Source organism: Pterocles gutturalis, unplaced genomic scaffold (genome assembly GCF_000699245.1).
Source record: "Pterocles gutturalis isolate BGI_N339 unplaced genomic scaffold, ASM69924v1 scaffold13315, whole genome shotgun sequence".
NCBI lineage: Eukaryota > Metazoa > Chordata > Aves > Pterocliformes > Pteroclidae > Pterocles > Pterocles gutturalis.
This window is the reverse complement of record NW_010143606.1, coordinates 185,194-208,555: the sequence shown is the minus strand read 5'-3', so window position 1 is coordinate 208,555 and position 23,362 is coordinate 185,194. Positions and strand designations below refer to the sequence as shown.

The window sequence follows — 23,362 nt, the reverse complement described above, 5'->3', positions numbered from 1 at the left end:
CTCAGATTTCTTAGAAAGGGGGATAAAGGCAGTATATATTCTTTCTGTATTATTACCAGGTTAGGTTGCTTTTAAGGTGAAGTCCATCTTGTCTTGCAGTTCAGCAAGAGTCAGTAAAAGTGCATTCCCACCCCCAACCTTGGAAAATTTATGAGCAGTTTTTACAAAATTAATCTGCACTGTAGTTGTTTTTACCACCATTTTACCATTGTCATTCTTGTAGCACAGCTGAACTATTGTAGATAACATGATCCAATCAGAATAGAGCCTTTTTTGCACTGCAAGTGATAATTAGAAGAGATGTAAAGTAAATACTGATTTTATGACAGTGCTCTACTCATCTTTTGATGTTACCCCTCTAGCAAGTTAATTCTGTACAAAATCATGTCACTGTTACTACACACATTTTCTGCCTTGCACGTGCACAGAAAACCATGTTGCACTTTGTCTTTCAGTTCCTCCAGTGCCTGTAAACTTTGGCTTAGAAAATTCTGTATTAGAAAGCTGAAACCAATGCTGTTTTCAAAACCAAGATTTGTTTATTGATTCTCAGAACCCCTGATGTGGGGGTGAAAAAAAGTGCTTATTGTATTCTATTCAACAGAAAAGAATAGCATCTATTCTATTTATGAAACGCATCGTAGCTCTTCCTTTCACTGCCAATGAGAATGAGTGTACGCATATTCCAGCTCAGGTTATATGCTCTAGATCAGTTTGTTGTGCAATAGAGAGCTGTTGGAGAACATTATATTTTATTTAGCTTTGTATAGTAATTTTATTGGTGTATATTTGGAATTAAATGTTTTTATTACTTATTCATGGGACATGTGATTGCTTCTCAGTCCCTGCTAGTGCCCATGGATGTGTTTATATTTTTGTTTTTACAGTAGCAGAATTGAACGTCTTACAAGACAGCGATGGCTTTTTCTCAAGAATTTGAATATGGAGGCCACAGGGACAGATGAAGTAGAAAAGATAAAATCAAAGTTTATGTCTGCATGGCACAACATGAAATACAGTAAGTGAAATAGTCTGTGGTAAAATCCTGTCTCCACTGAAATGAGGAGCAGAATGTTCTTGTTGATATGAATTAATTCAGAAGCTTAACTAATACTACTAATAAAAATGCAACATAGCCCTTGAAACCATTTTTACTTTTAAAAAATAAACAGCCTCAGTAAGCAAACTTGTTTAGCTTTTCATTTTTTCAAATAAATTTGAATAATTTCTTTTTAAATTAGTTATTTTGAAAACAGTAAATAGGTAAATGACACTAGATTTGCATATACTTTTAAACAGGGATAATATGGAATCAACTGTGCAAAGATTTTTTTTCTTTTTATATGTACTTTTTTGGAAAAAATAGGATGGTGTGTGAAATACAAACTCCACTGAAGAATCTACATCCCACACTTGAGTGACGTAGTTTTCCGCAGTTGAACATCAGTAACTTGTATATAAGCAACCAAATTCTCAAGTGTGCTCTTTACTAATCTGTTCTTAACAATTTTTCTACTTTCCCTCTAGGACTAAGGTTCTCAGATTTACCACCAGGTTTCTTATTATTTTTGTTAATTCTCATAGCAGAGCCTTGGAGATGTCTGGCAAGATGAAAAGATACTTGTCTTCTGCTTTCTTGAAGGCTACCACATGGCTGAAGGGGAATGGTAGTCATGTGATAGGAAAAGTTCAAGAAACTGTATGGACTTAGAAAATAAAACATCACAGGATTGAGACTTAAGTGAAAACGCTGCTGTCTGGGGGTGTTGTCAAAACCTAAAAACTGAATTCTGTCCCTTTGAATTTGTACAGCATATCATACTACCCTTTTTGTGTCTGAAATCTGCAGTTTAGTTTTGTGATGAGGTGTATTTGTTTAATCCTATGGGGAAAGCAGTGCTCTTCTTGCCTTTTCACTGGTCGTACATGAAGCTTATTGTCTGTTATTACGGGAATTGGAGGCCTCACAGAATCAGTCTTTGCAGTAATGAATTCACAATAGAGACAAAGCAACTTAGGCTCATCTTGAGCATTTCTGTACCCTAGCAATTTCTGCGCAGTAGTACCATTGTTTTAACATTCAAACATTCATATATGGGTAATGTTACTTTTAAACCCGAACTTTAATCTGTGTTTTGTAGAACTATTAAACTCTTGTTATTTATGAAAGCAAAAACCAGTTTCAGTACATGTTCTCTATATTCCCCTCTCAAGTGTTACCTTTGGCTTAACCAGATGCTGTTAGAAATTCCTTTTTGGAATACTTCAGTCACAAATTTGAATTTTTGTTTTCATCTGTTTTAGGTTGGGTGTTGAAAACAAAAACTTACTTCAGTAGAAGCTCCCCGGTCTTTCTGCTGGGAAAATGTTACCACTTCAAAACTGATGGTACGTACTACATACAGCACTTAACTCATTCCAGTCTTGTTCGGTGGGAGCCCTGTAGATGTATTTTTAATCTTCTAGAAAGACCATCATTAACAATTACCAAATTAAAAATGTGAATATGAAAAGCTTAGAAAGTACTCATTTAATTGTCCAACATCACTAATAACACCCATCCTAACCTACTTTATTCAGATTTTACGCTGAAGTCTTGTTCTTTCTGTAAATATTAGTGCTGTAATTTGCGCTTTAATTCACTTACCTATCAATTTGAGATTTTAATTCTTAAAACTCCTGAATGAAATAGTGACAATACCTGTACAAAAAATCACTACACCGCCACCTTTGTTATCACTTTCCAGTATGCGGTTTTCTAAGAATCTCTCTCTGTTTGACCATTTACATTTAGGTAAATTAAGCAGTTGGTTACTTGCAAGTCAACAATTCCATTGTCACAGTAATGTTGAATGCATTGCTCTTTTTTTTGTTTTGTTTTGTTTTCCTCTTTTTTCCAGCTGGCACACCTCTCTTACGTTTGTTTTCCAATTTTCCTTTCTTGTATTTGAAGTGATTGTTACTTTTTCCAAGTTTGCCCTATCGTTCTAGTAGAATAGTTGTATGATTTTTATTTTCCTTTTAATAACAGAAGTGTCATACCAAGTTATAAATTAAATTTTGCTTTGCCTTACAGAATCTGGTGAGCTTTCTACAGATGGGTCCAATTTTGATAAAATCAACACAGAGATTTCAGGAAATGTTGAGGAGTTTCGTAAAGATTTTATTTCTAGAATATGGCTGACTTACAGAGAGGAATTTCCTCAGATAAAGGGGTCTGCATTAACGACAGACTGTGGTTGGGGCTGCACACTGAGAACTGGTCAAATGCTGCTGGCTCAAGGTCTTATGCTTCATTTTCTTGGTAGAGGTAAGTTACGAGAGAAGACCTCTATATTCACCATGATAAGCATGGGTGTTCTGTAGGGAGCCTGATGGTCTTTATGTAGCCAAAAGTAAAACTCCATGCTGGCTTTGGTTCTGGACTTCCTCTCATTAATATTGGAATTGTTACGTGGCATAAGAGCCGTGACCTAGCTGACCTGCTTTTCATTTCTGACAAAGGGAATACCAAGGTGTGTCAAAGGAAGATACTGGAAACTCCCCAGAAGCTAACTGTGAAGTAAATACCACAAAAAAATTGTAATTCCGTACCTGGGTATTGTTGTTATCCATGCAAGTGTCCAGTTCTCTTGAATCTCACTTATTTCTTGAACTCAAGGTGTGGAAATGAGTTCCACAGTCCCTAGCTGTGGACTATGGCAAAAGTGATGTTATTTTCTCAAAGTTGTACATTATTCAATTTCTTCTAGTATTAATATATCGAGTTACTAGAAGGATTCTAATCTAACTTCTGTACATCGGTCTTTGTGCTGAAATTTTCACTATTTCCTGCCTTCCCCCCCCCAAGTACTCACAGAGGAACTTCCCTTTTTTTCTTATCATTGTCTATCTCAAAACACTCCCTCAGGCACAGCTGTTTCGGAGGAGTAGCTTTAGGAGACTCGGAACACTTTGTGCTTTTGAAAGCTAAGTGTGCATGTCCTCCCTGTTCTTCCAAGCTGAGCCACATCCTGCGTAGGGCTATTTTTGGTTCTGATAGTTAAACACATTTTCTTTCCATCCTCCTCTCAATCCCTTTCGTAATCTGCCACATTGCCCCTTTCAGACAGTCGGTCCTGTCCTCTGTCACTGCTGCTTGTTATCAAAATGATCTGAGAGATGGGCCTGAAGGCACCCAGGCTTGTTAGTGAGAGAGAATACAGCATATTGTTTACTCAGCCATTTGTTGGATCCCAGGAATACTTTAGTAGAAGATAATTCTGAAAGCCTGTTTTGATAATACTTGGTACTTACTGTGCAAATATGATGTAAGCTGTGAACATAGTCCCAAACAAGCTGCATCACAAAGTCTTCTTTCTTGGCAATGTCCTGACGGAACTGTTGGATTGGCTTACTGAATGTTCCTTTTTGCTGTAGATGTTAAAGTCATAAAACATTCATTATCCTTTTCTGCTGAGTGCAGATACCAAAACGTATGAAAATACTTCTGCTGAGAACACAAATCCCTTAAATATAACCTTTGTTGTACATACATTTAAAAATAATTAAAAATCTGATGAGAAGACTACCTGTGAGTAGGAATGCGTAATGGCTCATTCAGAAGTAACCCCAAGCAAAAAAGCCCCAGGTTTATATCTTTAAAATCCACGGTTACAAAGAATTCCTTGCAGTGTCCCCCATGCATCCTAATTTGTAAAGTGATTTGGTGATTCCAGAATGCTAGTGTTTCTGTGGCAATCCAAATGTGTAGAAAAATGGAATATGTATGGCCTTTCTGGGCTACTTTTCTCATCACCTTGTCTTCTGACAGCTGGTGAATTATCTTTTGAAAAGCTTTTTATGAGGTCTGGGTAGCTTTTGAAACATATTTAAGTGTTTACATGAAGTTTTTCATCGCTGTTTACTCTTTTCCCAGAGATGTTTTCATTATAGTTTAATGGCATTGTTTCTGTTACAAACCAAAACTCGACTGCAGTTACTAGCTGGAATACTTACACTTCCACTGCTGTATAGAATGTTCCAGATCCTGCTGAATGATGTTGTAAGTTAGGTTTTATTTTAAATATTAAGGTACTGGTAAGTTTGACTTTGAAATGCCTGCGCTTAAGACACTGACTTAAATTTGAAGCTCAGAGTACGGGAATAGCAAGGCCTGTGATGCTGAGCTTACGCACACATCTGCCTGGTTCTGCAATGAAAAATTAACACAAGGTTTCACAGAGGTGATGCTTGTGGGCCTTGGTGTGGAGGTGATGTGGATCATGGCCACTGCCAGCAATACTTGTGACATTACTGGAGCCCTAAATTAGATTTTAGAACAAAATATAGTTGCCTCTGTGCTTCCTCTTTGTTTCTCAAAGACTTTTACATGGATACTTCAGTAAGAATTACGAGGAGGGCTGCAGTTCTTGCTCTCTGTCAGTATTAGTTTGAAAAGGTTCCTCTTGCCACTGTAAGAGCAGCTTTGTGAACCCCCAGGAGCTGGCTCACGGAGCAAAAGCCCCCCATCCATAGGGTTTGTGGGGTGTGTTCCTTACTTGTATGGGGCAACCTTCCCCATTGCCCTCTAGGATGTTCCTTGTACATCTTCAGGGTATGTTCCGATCTAACACTGTGTTCACTGTGTTTGGGAGGTTTCCTCACATGCTCTGTGTTGCAATTAGTTGTTTGAACTTGTGGGAAAGCCTTTCAGTCATCTGACATGAGAAGCATTACTGTTCTCTAGATTTGCTGAACCACCATTGTGCTGTAAGAGAAACGCTGCATGTGGGGTGAGTTGTTAGAGAAACCTGTTCCTAGAAATGCAGACTGTACATACGTGCTGAATAATACTTAAACAAGTTTGTCTTGTAATCTAGATAAAGAATTCACAGATTTAGCGACTAAAGAAAACTCTCTTATTCTGCTGATCTCCTTTGACATTTTGCCAGGAAGAGTTCTTTGTTTTTACATGAATAATTCCTCAGGTTTGCCTATTTTTTTAGTAACCGACAAACGAGAAGAATTAAAATCAGCTTTTGAAACTTCTTGACTGTGCATAAAACTCTTTTTAATCTGTAAGATAGTTCTAACCTGTGCCTTGTAATCATGTGTGGCCTGTATATCAAAACTGACTGGGATCATGGAGTCTGACCTACTGTCTTGGAGAGCGTAAACTGCTAACAAATACACTGTTGGTAGTATTTCGTTTCATTCAGCAGAAAATAAAAGCAAATCCTTTTCTACTTGAATTCTTTGTTTACATTTTAACACTGATATTTGCAGCTCAGTATGTAAAGTACCTGTTACCAGTTTGAGGAACATGGGTGAGAAAGGGATGTACTTTGATAATTATACCAAAAAGTTAATACTAAGCCTAATATGCATCTTAAAATTTCTTGTTGCAGCCTGGGTCTGGCCAGATGCGTTGGACATTGACAATTCAGATTCTGAATCATGGACAGCCAATACAGTGAAAAAGCTGACGGCATCATTCGAAGCATCGCTTACAGCAGAAAGAGAACCCAAGATCCTGTCAAATCATCATCAGGGAACATTAAAGAGAAACTGTGATGACAGTGAAATGAGAAATGAAGTCTATCATAGAAAAATAATTTCTTGGTTTGGTGACTCTCCGCTGGCAGCTTTTGGCTTACATCAGCTAATAGAATATGGAAAGAAGTCTGGAAAAATTGCTGGAGATTGGTATGGGCCTGCAGTTGTTGCACACATTTTAAGGTATGAATACCTTTGTTGTTACCGTACCTTACACATTACAGGAGAAGCATTTAAAAGCATCGTGAGATTACGTCACCTTAATTGAGCATCTAACAGTTCATTATTGGCTTTGTAAAATGCCCACATTGGTAGCAATTCCTGAGATTTTTCAGAGGCAGGAAGGGAAATAGCAGTAGGTGCAGGAACTGAACTCTGAGCCTTTGTTCAATCTGACTTCAGGAAAAAAAACACATTCCTGTTTTCCCGTACCTTGGGCAGTAGAAGTCCCAAGTATCTCTCCCAAACCGGGGCTTGTAAGTAGAGCTGCGTTTAATGAAATGTTCTACAAACTAACCACTCTTTCAACCTTGGAACATGCATAACATTATAGATTTTTTTTTTTAATATACTGTAACCTGGGGGCTGTAATGTACTGATAGTGTAATGAAATGTCAGAGCTAAAATTGATGTTTTCAGCATTTCTTTGCACACATCAAATTCTTGTGAAACTGTAAATGTATGGGACTATTAATATTATAATTAAATCACAGTAAAAGTAAAGGGTCTGTGACATTCAGTGTGGTTAAAAAAAAGTCGAAAGTCAAATTTCTCTGTACTAGGTGCCTTTATATTCCATTTCCTTGAATATTACCGATTTTTTTGTTTTGGTTTGGTTTTTTAATAGCATTATATGCTTTTGTTCTTAGTGGATTCCATTTTACCTATAAACTGAATCACTAACAAGTCATTTAGGCAGCAGAAGCCAAAGTTCATACGTTTTATCGATGTCTATGTGAATAGATATTTAGTATAAAAGTATATTAATCGTAAGTGAACTTGTACTGAAATAATCAGGTGTCTATGTGTGCATACGTGCGAATGCACACAGTGATGTGAGAGGTTAGCATTATTTATGGGTTTTCTTCTATTTTTTTTCTGGTGATAGAAACTGTTGGAATTCTTTTTGCTAGCTTTAAATTGCAGCAGCCTCTTTACGCTAATGGGAGCGGGGGGGATTTGGTCCAGAATTACATTCAACACAAGCCCACCAGTGATTTCCAATCTAGCAAAGGTTTCTTTTCCTAGATCTCCTTTCTCTCTTACAGCAGTACTAACAATGTATAGCGCTCTCATAACTTGAGAACGATGTATTAAATGATTCCTCAAAATCTATTGTGAAATAAAGGGATAGTGACCATTTAATGCAAGCGTGTATTGAAGTCAAAGGCTAATCTTCTATTCTGAGCAGTTTAATTTCTTTACAAAAGTTGTCCTTGATGGATGATCATGCTTCAGACTATTGACATATATTTTCTTTTTAGTTTTTAGGTCCATTACTCTTATCTTTTGAGGATAGCCTAATATTGCAATTACCTTTTTGAAAGTTTTGGTGAAACCTTACAGCTTTTTATCTGCTCGCCTTTATTTCCATAGACAGGAGGCACTAATTTGTGCTAGTTATATGAACTGAGGTCAACTAATGACATCTGTTGAGTTGAAAATAATATCTCTGTCAGCAAATTTAGCCTTTATTATCCCAATATACGTCACAGAAAATTGTTATAAACAGGAATAAATTAGATAGTGAATATGAATTGCATTGTAAGTCAATGTGTTTCTTTGGGTTTTTTGATTTTGTGGTTTTCATTGTTTCTTCTAAATAGTCAGACATTGTAATCTTTGCCTGGGGAAAAAACGTGTTGCCATATAAACTGGATGTTGGTATCCAGTGTTTAAAAACAAACAAACAAACAAAACCCCACCCACTCCATCTGTATTATCAGGAGTGGAGGGTGTCTCGAATTTAAAAACAAAAACAAAACCCCACAACTAAAAAATGCACCAAAACAAAACAAAAAGCCCAACAGCAAACAGTTAAAACCAACCTGTTTTTAAAAATCAAATAATTTATGTTTATTTACTGTTAATTTCTTTAAAAATCACAGATGAGTTAAATAGTTTTGTGTTTGTACTTAGAAAAGCTGTTGAAGAAGCAAGAGACCCTGAGCTACAAGGAGTAACAGTCTATGTTGCTCAGGATTGTACAGGTAAATGTTGTGATTATGTAGGTTTTTGCAAACATTTTAGTTGCTTTTTATGGCTTTCAGTAAGTACTTAACAGTGGAGCTATAAAGGAAAAGAATAAACTCAAAAATGGATCCACAAAATTGAGATTATGTAGACAAAAGGGTTCTTGATGTACGCAGATGTTTGTTCTCTTTGAGAATTGGACATCACAACTTGAAAGCTTCGTACACTGCTTGGTTGATATTTGTCTTTTGCATCACTGGATTCTCTTTTAGCCATTTTTCTAGTGGGGAAAAAACTCCACTGCACCAATCTGTTAGAATAGAAAGAAGTCATTTTTGCTTGGAGTTCAGAGATGTGAGCCCGAGTCAGTGGTAACCTTTCTTCTGCTCCAATGTGGCATTTTAAATAATCAATAGCAGGCAGAGGAGCTTAGAGCTCTGGATGTTCAGGAGCAGCAAACAATGGCAAGAGAAACCAAATGTGCAGTGAAACTTTGCACTAATGACTGTAAGTCTTTCAAACCTAAGCACAATGTATCGCTTCAGTAGCCGTGTTTAGCTGCCAGAAATTTTAGTTATGTCATAACTGATCTTGGAATAGGACAGAATAGACTGACATACCTGGGCAATTAATCAAACTGGTTTTAAAGAGAAACTGTTTAATCATACACTACAAACCAGGTTCACCTGGTTTACAATGACAGTGGAAACTTAAAATTCTATTAATTATTCCCTTCTTTGTTCTGGTGATGATTTTATCATCGCTCTTAGTTTGGAGGGCATAAGCTGTAATCTACATTAATTTATTAAAATAAATTATTGTCTTTTTTCCTTTAACATGTAGCTGTTTCTGTTAGTTGTAGGCTTTCAAGTTTTAAATTACACCTTTTAGAAGAAGTTTCTATGAAGTGAACAAATACTTATTGGCTTTCTTCTAACCTACCCCTTCTGCATTTCCTTGGCAATGTATTTTATCTCAGCAGCAGCAGATTACTAAATACAAAATATTGACTAAAAATAAGGAGGCATAACACTGTTTTGTATCAGAGTCAGAGTCCTCCTGAAATATAACTCCTGAGTAAGGTTTTGAAGGACTGCAGTTTTAGTCTGTCAAACTAAGTGATGATATGTTGTAGGTGTGTCTTTGTAAAAGCTAACGGTTAAATTTTAAAGACGAATATTTCTGTGTGTCTCCTTTCAGTCTACAGCTCAGATGTTATTGACAGACAGTGTCCTTTTATGGGTTCTGGAAAAGCAGACACAAAAGCTGTAATTATATTAGTTCCTGTGAGACTTGGTGGAGAGAGAACAAACATGGACTACTTAGAGTTTGTAAAGGTATGAAACGAGAGTTCAATCATTTTTCAAATAGTAGCAGTAGGTGATATGAAAAGCGACTTCATGATGGTAATCTTCTACCTATTAAATGTGTGGTGGTGATTTTACAGTTGAAGGTTGTAAAGTTTGACTTTACGGATTTTAAATTTCCCTATTACAAGATCAGACATAATTGCAGAGCACATGATGTCCCTTGGTGAAGCAGTGATAACTGTCCTGCTCCTGAAGTAGCTACCTGAAAAGACGTTAATGCACTGGCTCAAATTACAAATGGTAATTGAGTTACATATGCTATTAGAGTTGTGCTATATTAAGTATCAGTCAGCATTTAAAAATATAAATATACCTAACTCCTTATTCTATTTCTTATTTTCTTAAATGGTTTAAGGTTGTTGCTTGTCTGTTCTTCCCATTTTCTTTTGTCTCTTTTTTCCCCTCAAGAGAGGGGATAGAATTTTTTTATATCTTTAGTCACTGCTTCCAGTGGTTTTCTCACTATCTGGACATGAGGGTGAATGTCTCAAAGGACAGTGATGCAGGAGTATCAAGAAGTTACCACAAATAAAAATGATCTGGAAAAAAAGTAAAATTCAAGGAGAAAGCAGAGTGGAGGAAGGTCTATGCTGTCCTCTTTTTTTTCAGCAGAGGTTCTCCATATGGTGCCAACACCTGAAGATGTTCTCTAATACTACCCCTTAGCACAAGAATGCTTCTTAGGGAAGAGATTGTTTTCTTAGCCCTGCTGCTTTATCACTTCCTGTGCTGCTGTTTATCTGTCTTTAAATTCTTCTTTTAATTTTTAAAATACCACAATGTATTACCATGAACAAAATCTGAGTCTAATTATTTTTTTTTTGGCGACTATCTCTTCTCTGTAAAATTTTAGGAAAACTTTGTTTTTTAATGGCATGGGGAGACAGAGTGATGAAGCCTTTTATATTAAGTGATGAACTATTAAATTGTTTTTCTTTCCTGATTCTTGTATTTTCAGACAGTTGGTTTTAGAAAAGTTTTAGTTCTTTTCTGATTAATTCAGACACAGCTAAGATAAGCCTGTGATTGCAGACATGATCTACAGCCACCTTATTTTACTTTCAATGTTAACTGCCAAAAGCCTTTGAATCCGTCAGGTCCAGGAACACACACAGCGCCTTCGTTCGTAAGCTAACAAACGATTGCTTCTGCAACGTTCGTAAGGCTGCTCCAGCGACAGAAAAGTGACTCCAGTTCTTTAATACTGCCTTCTGTTATCGACGGGTATCTATGGCTAGTTTTGCCATGCAGAGGCTTTCTCAGTTCAGCTCTCAAGAACACTCTTTTGCCAGGGTAAAACACGTTGGTGTGGCACTGGAGTTCACAGCACAGTCACGTTACCTGAGCTTGCCTCGCACAACTGGCTTTGCTGGGGTGATTTCTGCTCCTCATTTACCAAGCCTGCTGCTGCCTTCTGCTGTTGTCACAGAGACTGTGATAAGAGGGCTTTCGATTGCACAGATTAGTCACTCCAGTCTCTATCTTGACTGTTCACAAGAAGCAACTAAATTGCTTGGGGTCTGGATTTAAGTTAAAAATGAAGATTTTAGAATGTAGTACAAGACGTAATTTTTACAAAGGATTTTATATTTATGGATGAAAATTGATAAATTTTTTATAATTCACTTTTACAAGAAAATACCCACAGATTAAAGTGTTATTCATTACTCTAAGCAGCTTTGCTCCCTTTCTGTTCCACTGGCAGAGGATGTGTCCTCCTTAGCTGTTGCAGCCTTTGCGTCTGATCTGCCTAAACGTTCTGTAATGCTCAGTCATTGAGGAGCGTTTTCTAAAAAAAAGCCTTCTTATTCCTATTTTAAATAAGCAACACTTTTGCTTAACCCATATAAACCATGCTGAAGTTGACTTTGTTAGCATCTTGGGTGAGGAGTACAATAGTTTTTGTTCTGTCACATTACTTTATCATTGTGTAAGAAGATTTTATCTCGAGAAGCTTTGGTCTTATTAGCACATGAAATATCAATCATTTTGTGGAGAGAAATTTTCCCTGCTTATAGAATGATAATGTAATGGTTATACTTTTAATGGTTGATCTCTTAGAGGAGAGGATATAGATATGAGTGCCAGCTAATGGAGATTTCACTTTAGCTCAACTGATAAGTCTTCTGGATTGCTGTCCCAGTTTCGGCCAGCGTCCAAGTTTTTGGACCCAGCACTTGTCTAGTGCCACAAGAAAACCACGGTGATTTATGGACAATTTAAAGGCTGTTCAGTTTTCAGAGTATTTAATGGTCTTGGGCTTCAATTGCATTAGAACAGTTGGGCTCAGCTTTCCAAAGTGCTCGATGTTGGCAAAATTCAGCTCCCACTGGAGTTGATGGGATAACTAATGGAGATCCATCTTAAGCCAAGACTGAATATTCACAAAAATCCTAATGAGCCCTGTTAAGAAGCAGAACCTCACGAAAGTGAGAAAAGTAGAAATATGTTGAAGGTGGAGGGAGGAGAGTCCTCCGTGCCTTCTTCCATTCCTTTGCTAGATACTTTTAGTAGAGAAATGATCAAGGGCCATTTCTTGTGACTGCATCCAGAGCTTGTGGGTGCTAGAGGTGAATTTCAGTCAGTTAAACTACTGAAATGTTCTTACCTTGTCAAAATCGTGTCTATACAGGTAAATCCTTCTCCCCAACACTAGGAGGTATATTCATAAAATCACCATTTCACTGTGTAATGATGTATCAGTAGGTTTGTGTGCTAGCACAGGCCCGTGGATTACAGAACCCAGCTCTTCAAGCTGAGTGAACAGAAATATGCTTGCAACACTGGTGTGGCTGTAGCCCACAGCTGATTCCCAACTCTTTCTGTCGGTGGTGGCTCCTGGCTTTGCAGTGGTTGGAGGAGATTTCTTCCTTTACACCTCCAGACTGAAGTGATTTCTGTATTTTGCCCCTTGTCCCTCTTTAAATCCCATTAGGTGTATTGGCAATGTCTCAAAGTTGCTGCATACTGATGGCTCTGATTCCTCTACCCTCACAGTCAACGTCCAGTAAGATTTATGGGGCTTGTCTGTTGTGTGTCTCTTTCTCCTCCCGCATTTTGGGCTGCTGTTTTTAGGGTTGTATTTTGTAATTACTCTTGCTTCAACTGGCATTTCTCCCCATGATGTAAAAGTTCCCACTCCAGACATCTAAGTGCAAAAAAAAGAGAATCCGCAGGGCCACAGGATGTAAACGTATATGAACTCCGTAAATCTGAATAGTTGGATACCTCTTGACAAAGCAACCTGTGCTCAACTTGTATGACATTGTTTTCTCTCCTCCCCAGAATGATACTGCCAGTTCTCTCAGTGTGTGAGCCTCTCATGAAAAGGGAGGACTTTCTCTGGAATATCTGGTGGCATGTTTTCACTTTGGTCAGTTGGAAGCTTCTAAAAATTGAGTAAAGCCCCAGAATATAGTGAACTCCGTCTTTAAAAAAAAAAAAAAGGAAAAGTTATTTGCCTAAAAGCAGTAAAGAAAAGATTTCAATTGAGTTTAATACTTACTCTGTTTAACACTGTCCTAATTATTTAATGTTCTGCTTATAGGGAATTTTAAGCCTTGAGTACTGTGTCGGTATTATTGGTGGCAAACCCAAGCAGTCATATTACTTTGCTGGATTTCAAGGTTAGTGTTTTAATATGTTATGTCTCTTCAGTGTTTTTCTTTAAGAGTTAGGAAGTTAATATTGAACCAGTGGGAATAGCATGATTAAAATAGCAAAATGAGTACCTTATTAATTCATCCTATCTACCCAAGTCCAGTCATTTGTCATTTACCCCGTATAGTAATTGGATTCTGTAAAATGTACGTTTAATTTCCGTTGTTGCGTAAACAAGGCATAATTTATCTGTTTCACCAAACTTCAGGAGCGTTTGCTGTTACTAGCTGGCAGTTCTTATTTACATATTTACGTTTTACTAGTTTAAGTGGTGTTAGTTGATACTTAAATGACAAGCAATATATTCTTGCTGTCAGGATGAAGTAGCACAATACATTTTTCATATGCAAACTCCAGAATATAATTGTGTGTTTGTAAAAGTAATTTTATCACCAAAAATTAAATGACAGTCTCATCACTTTATAAAATTCTGCTTATACAAGCATGTTTGATTATGCAAAAGTTAATCTGTCCTGCGAAAACCTATGCTTCAGTCAATGAATATCAGCGTGGCAAGCAGTTACTTGCTGGCTTTTTTTTTTCGGCTGTTCTGCATAGAAATTGGATTGTAAGCAGTGTAATAATAAGGTGTTTTTTGAATTACTTGTCTTCTGTTTTGTCCTTGTAGATGACAGTTTGATTTACATGGATCCTCATTACTGCCAATCTTTTGTAGATGTCAGCATAAAGGATTTCCCTCTTGAGGTAGTATGGATATAGACCTGGCACTGTTTTCTTCCCATATGAATCAAACGCTAATTATTTAGAGATGTTCTAGCTAGCTGCATCTTTATGGGCTTACAGTTACATGTTATTTATCAAGGTTCTGCCCTTCTTTATAGGCCTATAATCAACAAAAATGACCAGAGGTTAAAAACTCAATATGGGGTTTTAATTTTTACTTCATTAATTTTTGCCTGTTTCTTTTTAATGATCAGAAAATGTCAAAAATAGATGATCACTTCATTTAAGTAATTTTCTATCAAAGAAAATAGACAATATTTGGGGATCTTAAACCTGAATTATTTGGATTTGGTTTTGTTAATTTGTCTGTTTGGTCAATTGTATTTTATTTTAAATTCAAGTTGCAATCAACATCATGGAGAGAATTACTGTAGTATTCAATAGTAGGAGCCTGCTGTCAGTTTGGAACCAGATTTCCTATAGGTTTACCTGCTGCTGCTTTATCCAGGAATTAGTAATGTTTCCATTCTGGAGTAGGTGGCTATCAGGTTATCATTTTAAATGTAACTTTTGCTCCTAACAACTTTGCAGGTCACTTTTTTAGCTTCATACAAGTGGAAATTTTTGAGGCTTCTCAGTGAGGTTTGCAGTTGACTAGATGAATTTTACTCAAGTCTTCTGAATGGTTTCTTTTAATTAGTTTTACTATTCTTTTTAATCAGGCTATTTTTTATGGAATAGTAGTTTCCAAAAAACTGACAGGTCTGAAATGTACCTGCTGCATTTGGCCTTTACCCTCCAACCCCTTTCTAGGCTATGTCTAGGTCTTAAAAATCTGTTTTTGATGTTTGGGGTTTTCCCTTTCCTTTAACCTCTTTCCAAATAACTTGCATTGAAAATAGATAGAGCTGAAGGAGGTTGTTAAAGAACTCAATTTACAAGTGCCATGGGAAAACATTATCAGTTGCAGAAGTAAGTGTTCAATAGCCACAGTACTCACAGCAGAAGTACTCGGTGCCATCCGTACACACTTGCCTTGTTGATCTTGTGTCCACCTTCCGTGTGAACTTCCAGCTTCCTTGGAGCAACTCTGGGTGCACCCACTGCTCAGGACAGCATCATCGGCTCTAGAACAGAGTTGGTTATTAGTAGTGGTTCCTCGTGCCACGGTGTTCTGTGAAGTTAAGTACTCCTAAACACAGAAACACAGCTTCAGAAAAAACATACTGTATTTAAATAAGGAAGAGGCATATGTGCTTATCACCACCACCCCTGAAATACTAGTTATTGAATGTAGAATTCGTAAAATTTTGCAGTCCTGTAAACAGTGGAAGTGAGTTATACGCAACTCATAAACTCACAGCTGAGGAATTAAGTACGTGCTCTTAAATTGATGGTTTGCATTTAGAATTTAAGTCAAATGGTGTGTAATGAATTTATAGATCTTCATAGTTTCTGTTTTGTACAGCAGCTAAGAGTTAACTTAAACTGGGAACAGTGGAGTGAACTGTTACACAGGATCACAATACCTGAATCAAAATACCATCAAAAAGTATTTAGGAAAAGTGCTTATATACTTGTACAGAACTAAAGTTAGATGCTCGGGCTGACTTAAAGGAAAGACTACATATTTTCAGTATTTATGCTTGACAAGATGTTTTCATTAGCATGACATATAACACAGAAGTATAAAATTCTATAGAAAATGAGAGAGTTCTGAATTAAAAAAAAAAAAGGCAGCAAAGCATATAAAAAATATCCTAGACAGAAGCTTTCATTATTTTTAGAGATACCGTTAGATTTACCCTATTGAGATATTTGGAAGAGCAGTTGGTGAGAGTCACAGCTCTACCTATTTGTATTGTGGCAGCAGCCAGAGATTTTAACAAAGATCCTTGCCGCTTTATGCTAATAACTGTAGTAAAATACAGAGCCTTCTCAGAAGATTTTACAGTTTAATTGGGTAAGCCAGACAGAAGGTGGGAAGAGCACAGAGGTGCAGAGCTGAAGTGACTTCCTTAAGGTCACATTGTAGGTCAGTGGCCAAGCTACAAAAAATACCCATCCTTTTGGTTTCTGTTCCCGTGACTAATCCTCCAGATTGTGCTGCAGGCTGGCATTAATATGAATTTCCAGATAATAATAAGGTTTTAAAATGTATTTTGAAGGTACGCAAGCTGCCAGCTTGGCTTGATCGCATCCTAATGCTTTTCTGTAGACGGAAAATATATTGCAAGTTAATGCTTAGTGCATTTAATAGTATTATATCTTTGTCCAGAAATGTCAAAAGTAAACAGAAATTGCTTTCTTAGTGTGGATAGTTGCTTGTTAGATTTATCTGTAGGGAGTATTTTCAAAACTGACAAATTGTCCAGAATAAGTTGGAAATCAATCCACTCTGTATTGGCTTCCAGAATCCATTTGTTTGGAGGAGTGGAGGGAAAAAAAATGCCTGCCCACTTCTCTTTGTTGTACAGTGATTTGTGTAGCATTAAGACCACTGCCCTGAACAGCACGGCACAGCTGTGGTTAGTGGTGTTGCTGAAATGGGATGTGTAAGGCAGGGTTCGATTTGTGTATTTGATGACTTGGGAATGAATATTCAAAAATGCAGTTCCTGCCTGTAAAATCTGAACAGAATTAGGAGAAAAAACAGTGACTAAAATCAGTCTTGTAGAAATAGTATTTCTCATCTTTGCTTATATTTTTTTAGCAGAGCGTTAATAGAAATACCTCTCAGAGGTTTGTATTCACAAGAACATTATACTTCAATGTGTAAAGCTGGTACACTGACAGATAGTCTCCGAGCAGGTAACTGGCGCTGTCATCTTCTGTAGATTCAGTTTTCTGACCAGAAAAAAAAAAAAAAAGATAAAATGGGTTTCTAGTATACAGACTGCATGATGTTGGCTGTCAGGGGCTGATATTGCTGTGGTCAGATCAGATTGTAACGGTTGTTAGCATTAGAGGAAACACCGTGTGGTGGTAAGAAATCTTCTGCATTGCTCCGACCTGGTGTTGCTGTTGTGTCAGTAAGATGTCCTGGTCCTGTGCTGAGCTGTGCTGTGCCAGGAGAGCTGTGGGCTGTGCAGAGCTGAGATGTGAATGTGAAAGGAAATAGCACACAATATTCACCGGAGAATATTGATCACTGGGGCAAGTTCCTGAAAAGCAAAATCTGCATTTTGGTACAGTGGTGTCTCCGCTGCAGTGTGGTGCAGCCGTGGTGTGTTAGCATTTGTTACTGAGCAGCTGTGGCAGGATTGCTGGTGATTTACTAGAGGTAGGATGACGGAGTAGTTCTGCTTGTTAGGAGCAGAGTAAAGAGGAGTTACCTCTGAGAGACAGTCAGTGGTGATGAAATCATTTCAGTTATTAAACAATGAGCTTCACCAAAACTACAGTTCCTGTAATAAACACATAATCGGGGTAGATAGCATATGCTTATCTTTTCTCTCATAAACTGGGAATGAGGAGTGTGGGGAAGGGGGTTTTGTATTTGTTTTTTCTTACAGCACTGTCAGAGCATCATCTGTCATGAAAAGAGATTTCACGTTAGGAAAAAACAATCTCTAAAGCCGGGCATGTTTGGGTTTTTTTCCTACTTGTGGCTTATTGTAATATGGTTTTGCTTTTGTGGGTTTTGTGGATTTTTTTTAACCCATTTCATTTACCAAAGGAAAATGCATGAGGTTGGTTTATTCCATTATGTCTCTTTTATAGAGGCTGGGGGAGGGAAAGGGGCACTGGGCGGTGGTAGTAAAGCAGTAATTGTAAGATAGTGCAAAAGCTGTTACAAATTCAATTTGCAGAAGAGCATTCACCTCCTCTGCCTTGGGAATATTCATAAAGTACTGCTTGGAGCGGCAGACCTCTGACAGATTTCAAACTAACACAGTGTTGTGAGCAAGTTTGGTGAATGCAGCGTAAACAGCAGGAGGTTTTGTACCTGTGAAGAAGAGTGGAATTACTTGAATGTTTGGGGGGGGGGAGTTGGAAGAAATTACTTCAAAAGTGTGTGCTGTGTTTTTAATTCAAGTGATCCATGGGATTGTACGTGTTAAAGCTGTTGGTGGAAAAAAAAATAAATGCTTTGGTCTGTACCGTTCTCAACCTTAACCATGTATTTCATGTTTTTTAATCTTGAAACTTGCAGTCATTCCACTGTCCTTCTCCCAAAAAGATGTCATTCAAAAAAATGGATCCAAGCTGCACGATAGGATTTTATTGTAGAACTGTGCAGGACTTTGAGAAGGCTTCTGAAGAAATAACAAAGGTAGGTGCTCAAGTTCCCAAATCGATTCCTCAGCCAGAACGGGGTGTGGGTGCTGTGCGTGGATAAGGGGAGAGAATCGGCTTCGCTCTTTCAAATAGACATAATTTCCTTGATATTTATTGCTGCTTTTATACCCATGAGAAATATGGACTGTTTTAAATTTAATCTGATTTTACCAATACATAAAATCTGGGGAGATCCTGGGTCGTGTGGCGGGAGCCGGTGTCCAGCGGAGGAGCCGGGTGGGATCGGGCTGAGCGGGCAGCGGCGGGCCCACGAGGTGGCACTCGTGAAATGGGAATATCTCTGCAGCCAGCCCCGCCACCCCGGGATCGGCCCTGCCCGGGGAGGGGTTCTGGAAAGGCAGTCAATCCCTCGGGAGGGATTTGGGTTTTTTTAAATGGAAGTATTTGATCAAGCCCATATTGTATATTATTTCTTGTTAGCGTAAGTGCTTTTTCTGTTGGCATTTAAACGTGAAGCAGCATGTTTATGATTCAGTAACAATGTTTTGAAGGGTACAGAGCAGCTTATCACCGCTGTCTGATCATGTCTTTCCACTTGAAAAACACTGCTGTATGTTCATTTAGGTCCAAATGTAATTGACTTTTTTTTTCCTTGATTCTTAGAGTACCTGAGAGTATGAAATACAGCATTATTAATATGTTGTATTAGCTGTAGTAGTAAATAACTGTTTTGTGATTTTAAAAAATAGTCTCTGAAAGGATGCAGCAGCAGCAGAAGAGGGTCACAATATTAATATTCTAACCACAGTAGTTATCACAACAGCGCAAAGTACTAATGTTTGTACAGCATTTTGAATGTCCTGTGAAGCGGTATTAGTGTTATGGCCAGAAAAAAGCATTTTTACAATTACTGCTCTATATAATCTCTAACAGACATTGATTGATGCTGAAGTTGTTTCTTTGATTCTTACACAGAGAAGTAGCAAATAGATTTAAAGAAGCAGAAGTTCCTGAGCAACAGATATATGGAAAGTTTAAATAGTAAAGTTTCTAGTCTTGCATGTTTTCCTGTTCTGCCGTGTGTAAGAATTAATGTAATAATATGGTAAAAAAAAATCTCTATACAAAATCGGTTGCATTGGAGTTTCTCTTTTTTCCTTCTTTCTTGTCTTTCAAGTTCGGGATTAAGAACATTTCTTTTTCTGAACATATGTTGTGAAAATACTCATGGCTGATCTAAGTCTTGGAGCTATTATCCTGGTGTTTTAGATAGAAATTCTTTAATATTAGTGACATTATGTTATATAAATATATATCAGGGACAGTAAGCTCAAAAATAGAGGAAAGTTTGGATACAAATACAATGTGAGAAACATTCTATGATCTTTCAATCCTTCCTTCACATCCTTTGTTTTTTCCTGCTCTTCTGTTATTTTTCCCTTTGTTTGCAATCTGAGTGTGATAACTCCTGGCCTATAAAGTGCAGTACACTCCCACTGTGCCCTATGTAGGCTAGACTAAAAAATTCAGGTTCTCACTGCTTTTCTGGGCAGTAAGAGGTGGGAGAAAAGATTTAGTTTTTATTACTTGAGGATAAACCTTATGAGCCATATATGCAGTGACAGAGAAATCAGGGCATTGAAATCAAGGGCCCAAATGGAGTGATTGGTGAAGCTCCATCCAAATCACATTCATGTTACCCTTGGTTGCTGTACTTGCTAGTTAGGCAGCTGTTGTCACGTAGTTTAATAATACCTGGAATTAAATATCTGATAGATTAAGGAGACCTGGAAACACAGCCAGACTTGAGAAGGATGGATACTTCTGTTTTCCACTTCCAGCACAAATACCGAGCAGGCACAGCAGTTTGTCCGGCTCCTCAACCCCGTGTGGCAGATCCAAGAGGTCAGTGGAAGCCCTGGCCTCCGTACAGCACCTGAACCGTTCCTGCTGTTCCCTGCCGGCAGCCTCTGCTGCTGCTTTACGTTGTTACTTAACTGGTCCCAGGCTTGTCTTTCTGCTAATGCAGTGGATTGTTTCTCTGTCAAAACCCATGGCAGCAAATAAATAATCCAGTTGGGCTACAAGTGCATTTGACTGTTTGTAGCCCAGGTTGTTAGCAGAAACGGAAAGTCCTCTGAAGAGCTGGATGGATTCAGTGTTGAACTTGGATGCAGTTCAGCACAAAGAATCAATTGTTGCAGTGACAAGTGGCAGTCTGAGTCTAACACTGAATACTACAAAATATTGATGTTCAGCAATAACCACCTCTGTAGAAATCATCACAGTGGTATCTAAAGAACTTGCAAAATTCTCTGTGATCACTGAGTGAGTTGTAGCTTGATACTAATTGCAGTAATCTTTACCAAGTTCCACTCTACTCTGGTTTGGGCGTTTGTCTGTCCAGTTTATCTTCTGTATTTCGTATTTCATCACCTCCCTTCGTACATGGAGAGAATGAAGTTTCGGGGAAAGTTGAGCACGGACAAGGGCAGTGGAACTGCAGGTGTCTTTCTGTCCCGATTTGGAGGGACCGCCTTTACAGGTCCGCTGGTTGGTTGGTCACCACGCATTCCCCAAGATGCAGTATTCGGGTGAGTTTTCTGGTGCAAACTTGCAATTAGGAGCTGGCCTGAGTCCACCCGTCCATGTCACAGACCAGCAAACAGCCTTCATGTGGCTGTCAACCTCTGTCCCTACTGAGCCAGCTTGTATCCAGCCTGTAGAGATGAAGGGGTTTGCAGCCGATTATCTAGTCTTCTCAAGAAACAAAGCATTTGTATGTCTTACAAACTTTTTCTTTTTAATGCTCATTTATTACTCTTCTTTTGCTTTTGCTTCTTACTGTGTGCGTCTCTCCTGTCTCTCCTTGCTCTTTTGCCCAGGTTTCACACTACAATACCCAGATGCATTTAAAAGAGACAAGAATAAAATGGAAAGTTTCAGACCACAGTACAAATCAAGAATTTCACTGTGTGTGATTTTTTTCTTTTAAAACCCCTCTCAGCCCCCAACTGTATTTTTTTTTAAACAGTTCTTACTGTTTAAAGATCTATTTATTTTTTAGATTAATTGTTCTCATGAAATTATGTTTAGTGATTCTTAGTTCCACACAGTGTATACTTCTAGGCTAATGTAGTTCTGTATGTCACTGCCTCACTGTGCTGTTTTTTCAAAGCAGGTAAGAAATTAAAAAAAGAATAATTAAAAAAAAAATAGTGAACAGTTAAGTGTCCAGAGCAGCCTGAAAGGCTGAAATGTCTTTCAGTATTTGGTGGATTTTTGTGTGCTGTTAAAGGTATTTTGCTGATCTGTTTTAATATTTCTCATTCCCCACCACCTGCTTTGTACAAGCTCAGTTTTCTTATTTATAAAAGTAGATTTTTGGCACCCTAGTTACCACAGCCTGTTACTGTCCTCAGTCTGGTTTTAGCCATGTGCTCTTGGCTTACTGCCATAGGTGTATGCATTTAAACTTTTACTAAAAACACTGATTATTGCACATGCTGATTCTACTGTAAAAATATCTCCCTGAGATGCTTAGTTGCTGCAGAATTCATACCTGTGCTTCAGGAGAGCGTTATGGCCATTAACTACTTTGTAGAGTTCTTTATCTTCCTGCAAGAGCTCCAGCTGCACGGAAACAAACGGTACGCAGAGGTGATCTGTGTGGAACAAGATGCAGGGTTAGGCATAAAAGAAGAAATGGAATTATATGTTTGTTTAACGGGAGGAGGGGATATTCCGATTGTGCAATACCTTTGTTTTAATATAATGATAATAAAAATTAAAAAATGCCTTTTTTTTTTTTTTTTTTTTTACTTTGCAGTCATCATCAGATATCACTACTTACTGTATTCCTTCATTTCCAATTAACATTTTATCTGGTGTGTGTTTTACATTGTAGATGCTGAAATCTTCATCTAAGGAGAAATATCCCTTGTTTACTTTTGTAAAGGGTCATTCTAGAGACTATGACTTTGCTTCCAGTCCACTCCGTGAAGAAAATGACCTTTTCTCTGAGGATGAAAAGAAAAGATTAAAAAGATTTAGTACAGAGGAGTTTGTCTTGCTTTAAGGATGTTTTACACAAGATTATTGGCAGCTGTCCAGGAGAACACTTGCTTTTTAAAAAAATAAAAAAAGTAGAAAATGTATGCGTCCTCCTCCCCCAAAAAGGCAAGCTTGTGCTGGATTTGGTCTATTTTCATAAAGATTATAATGTTTTATAGGTTAATAGTCTTTAAAATGTCATTTATAAATGTACTTACTAATTGTTTTTGTTCACTACGAGTTGGATGAGTCTCATGTCTTGTTGTGCTAGTGCAGACAGAAGGCATTGTTTAGAGCCAGGTACCCTGAAATGTGCCTGCGTCCTGGTCCTGGAAAGCCTCGGCCAGTCCCTAGAGCCTCACTTGTGACCCCAACGTCGTGTCAGTCCAGGACAAATCCTGAGCAGAGGCTGCCGGATACATCTGGGTTTTAAGTCATGGACGCATATCCAGAGGTTTTGAGACCACGTTGTTTCTGTTTGTAAGCAAACTTGGAGTTCTGTGTCCGTGTGGTGAGGGTAGAACTCTCATCTGTCTTGCTGCCATTTGAGCCCAAATAACAGTTAGTGCTGTCATCGTGAGACACATCCTGAGCAGCAGCGTGAGGAAGGGACGTCTGACAGA

General features: G+C 37.9%; 1 protein-coding gene across 1 annotated transcript; it reads left to right on the top strand.

Annotated features, from left to right (window-relative positions):
• The first annotated feature begins 890 nt into the window (after positions 1 to 890).
• ATG4C (autophagy related 4C, cysteine peptidase) lies at positions 891 to 23,038 on the top strand. The gene is made up of 10 exons (XM_010084804.1): positions 891 to 1,018; positions 2,305 to 2,388; positions 3,077 to 3,310; positions 6,390 to 6,720; positions 8,677 to 8,747; positions 9,931 to 10,067; positions 13,648 to 13,726; positions 14,389 to 14,465; positions 18,601 to 18,720; positions 22,594 to 23,038. Exons 1-10 carry the CDS (start codon positions 943 to 945, stop codon positions 22,762 to 22,764), a joined length of 1,380 nt encoding a protein of 459 aa, XP_010083106.1. The 5' UTR covers positions 891 to 942; the 3' UTR covers positions 22,765 to 23,038.
• The last annotated feature ends 324 nt before the right edge of the window (positions 23,039 to 23,362 follow it).

Coding starts and splice junctions, on each gene's coding strand:
- ATG4C (XM_010084804.1), top strand. CDS start 943: ATGGAGGCCACAGGGACAGATGAAGTAGAAAAGATAAAATCAAAGTTT. Junction 6,721..8,676: donor GTTGTTGCACACATTTTAAG/GTATGAATACCT, acceptor GTTTGTACTTAG/AAAAGCTGTTGAAGAAGCAA. Junction 13,727..14,388: donor TTACTTTGCTGGATTTCAAG/GTTAGTGTTTTA, acceptor TTGTCCTTGTAG/ATGACAGTTTGATTTACATG.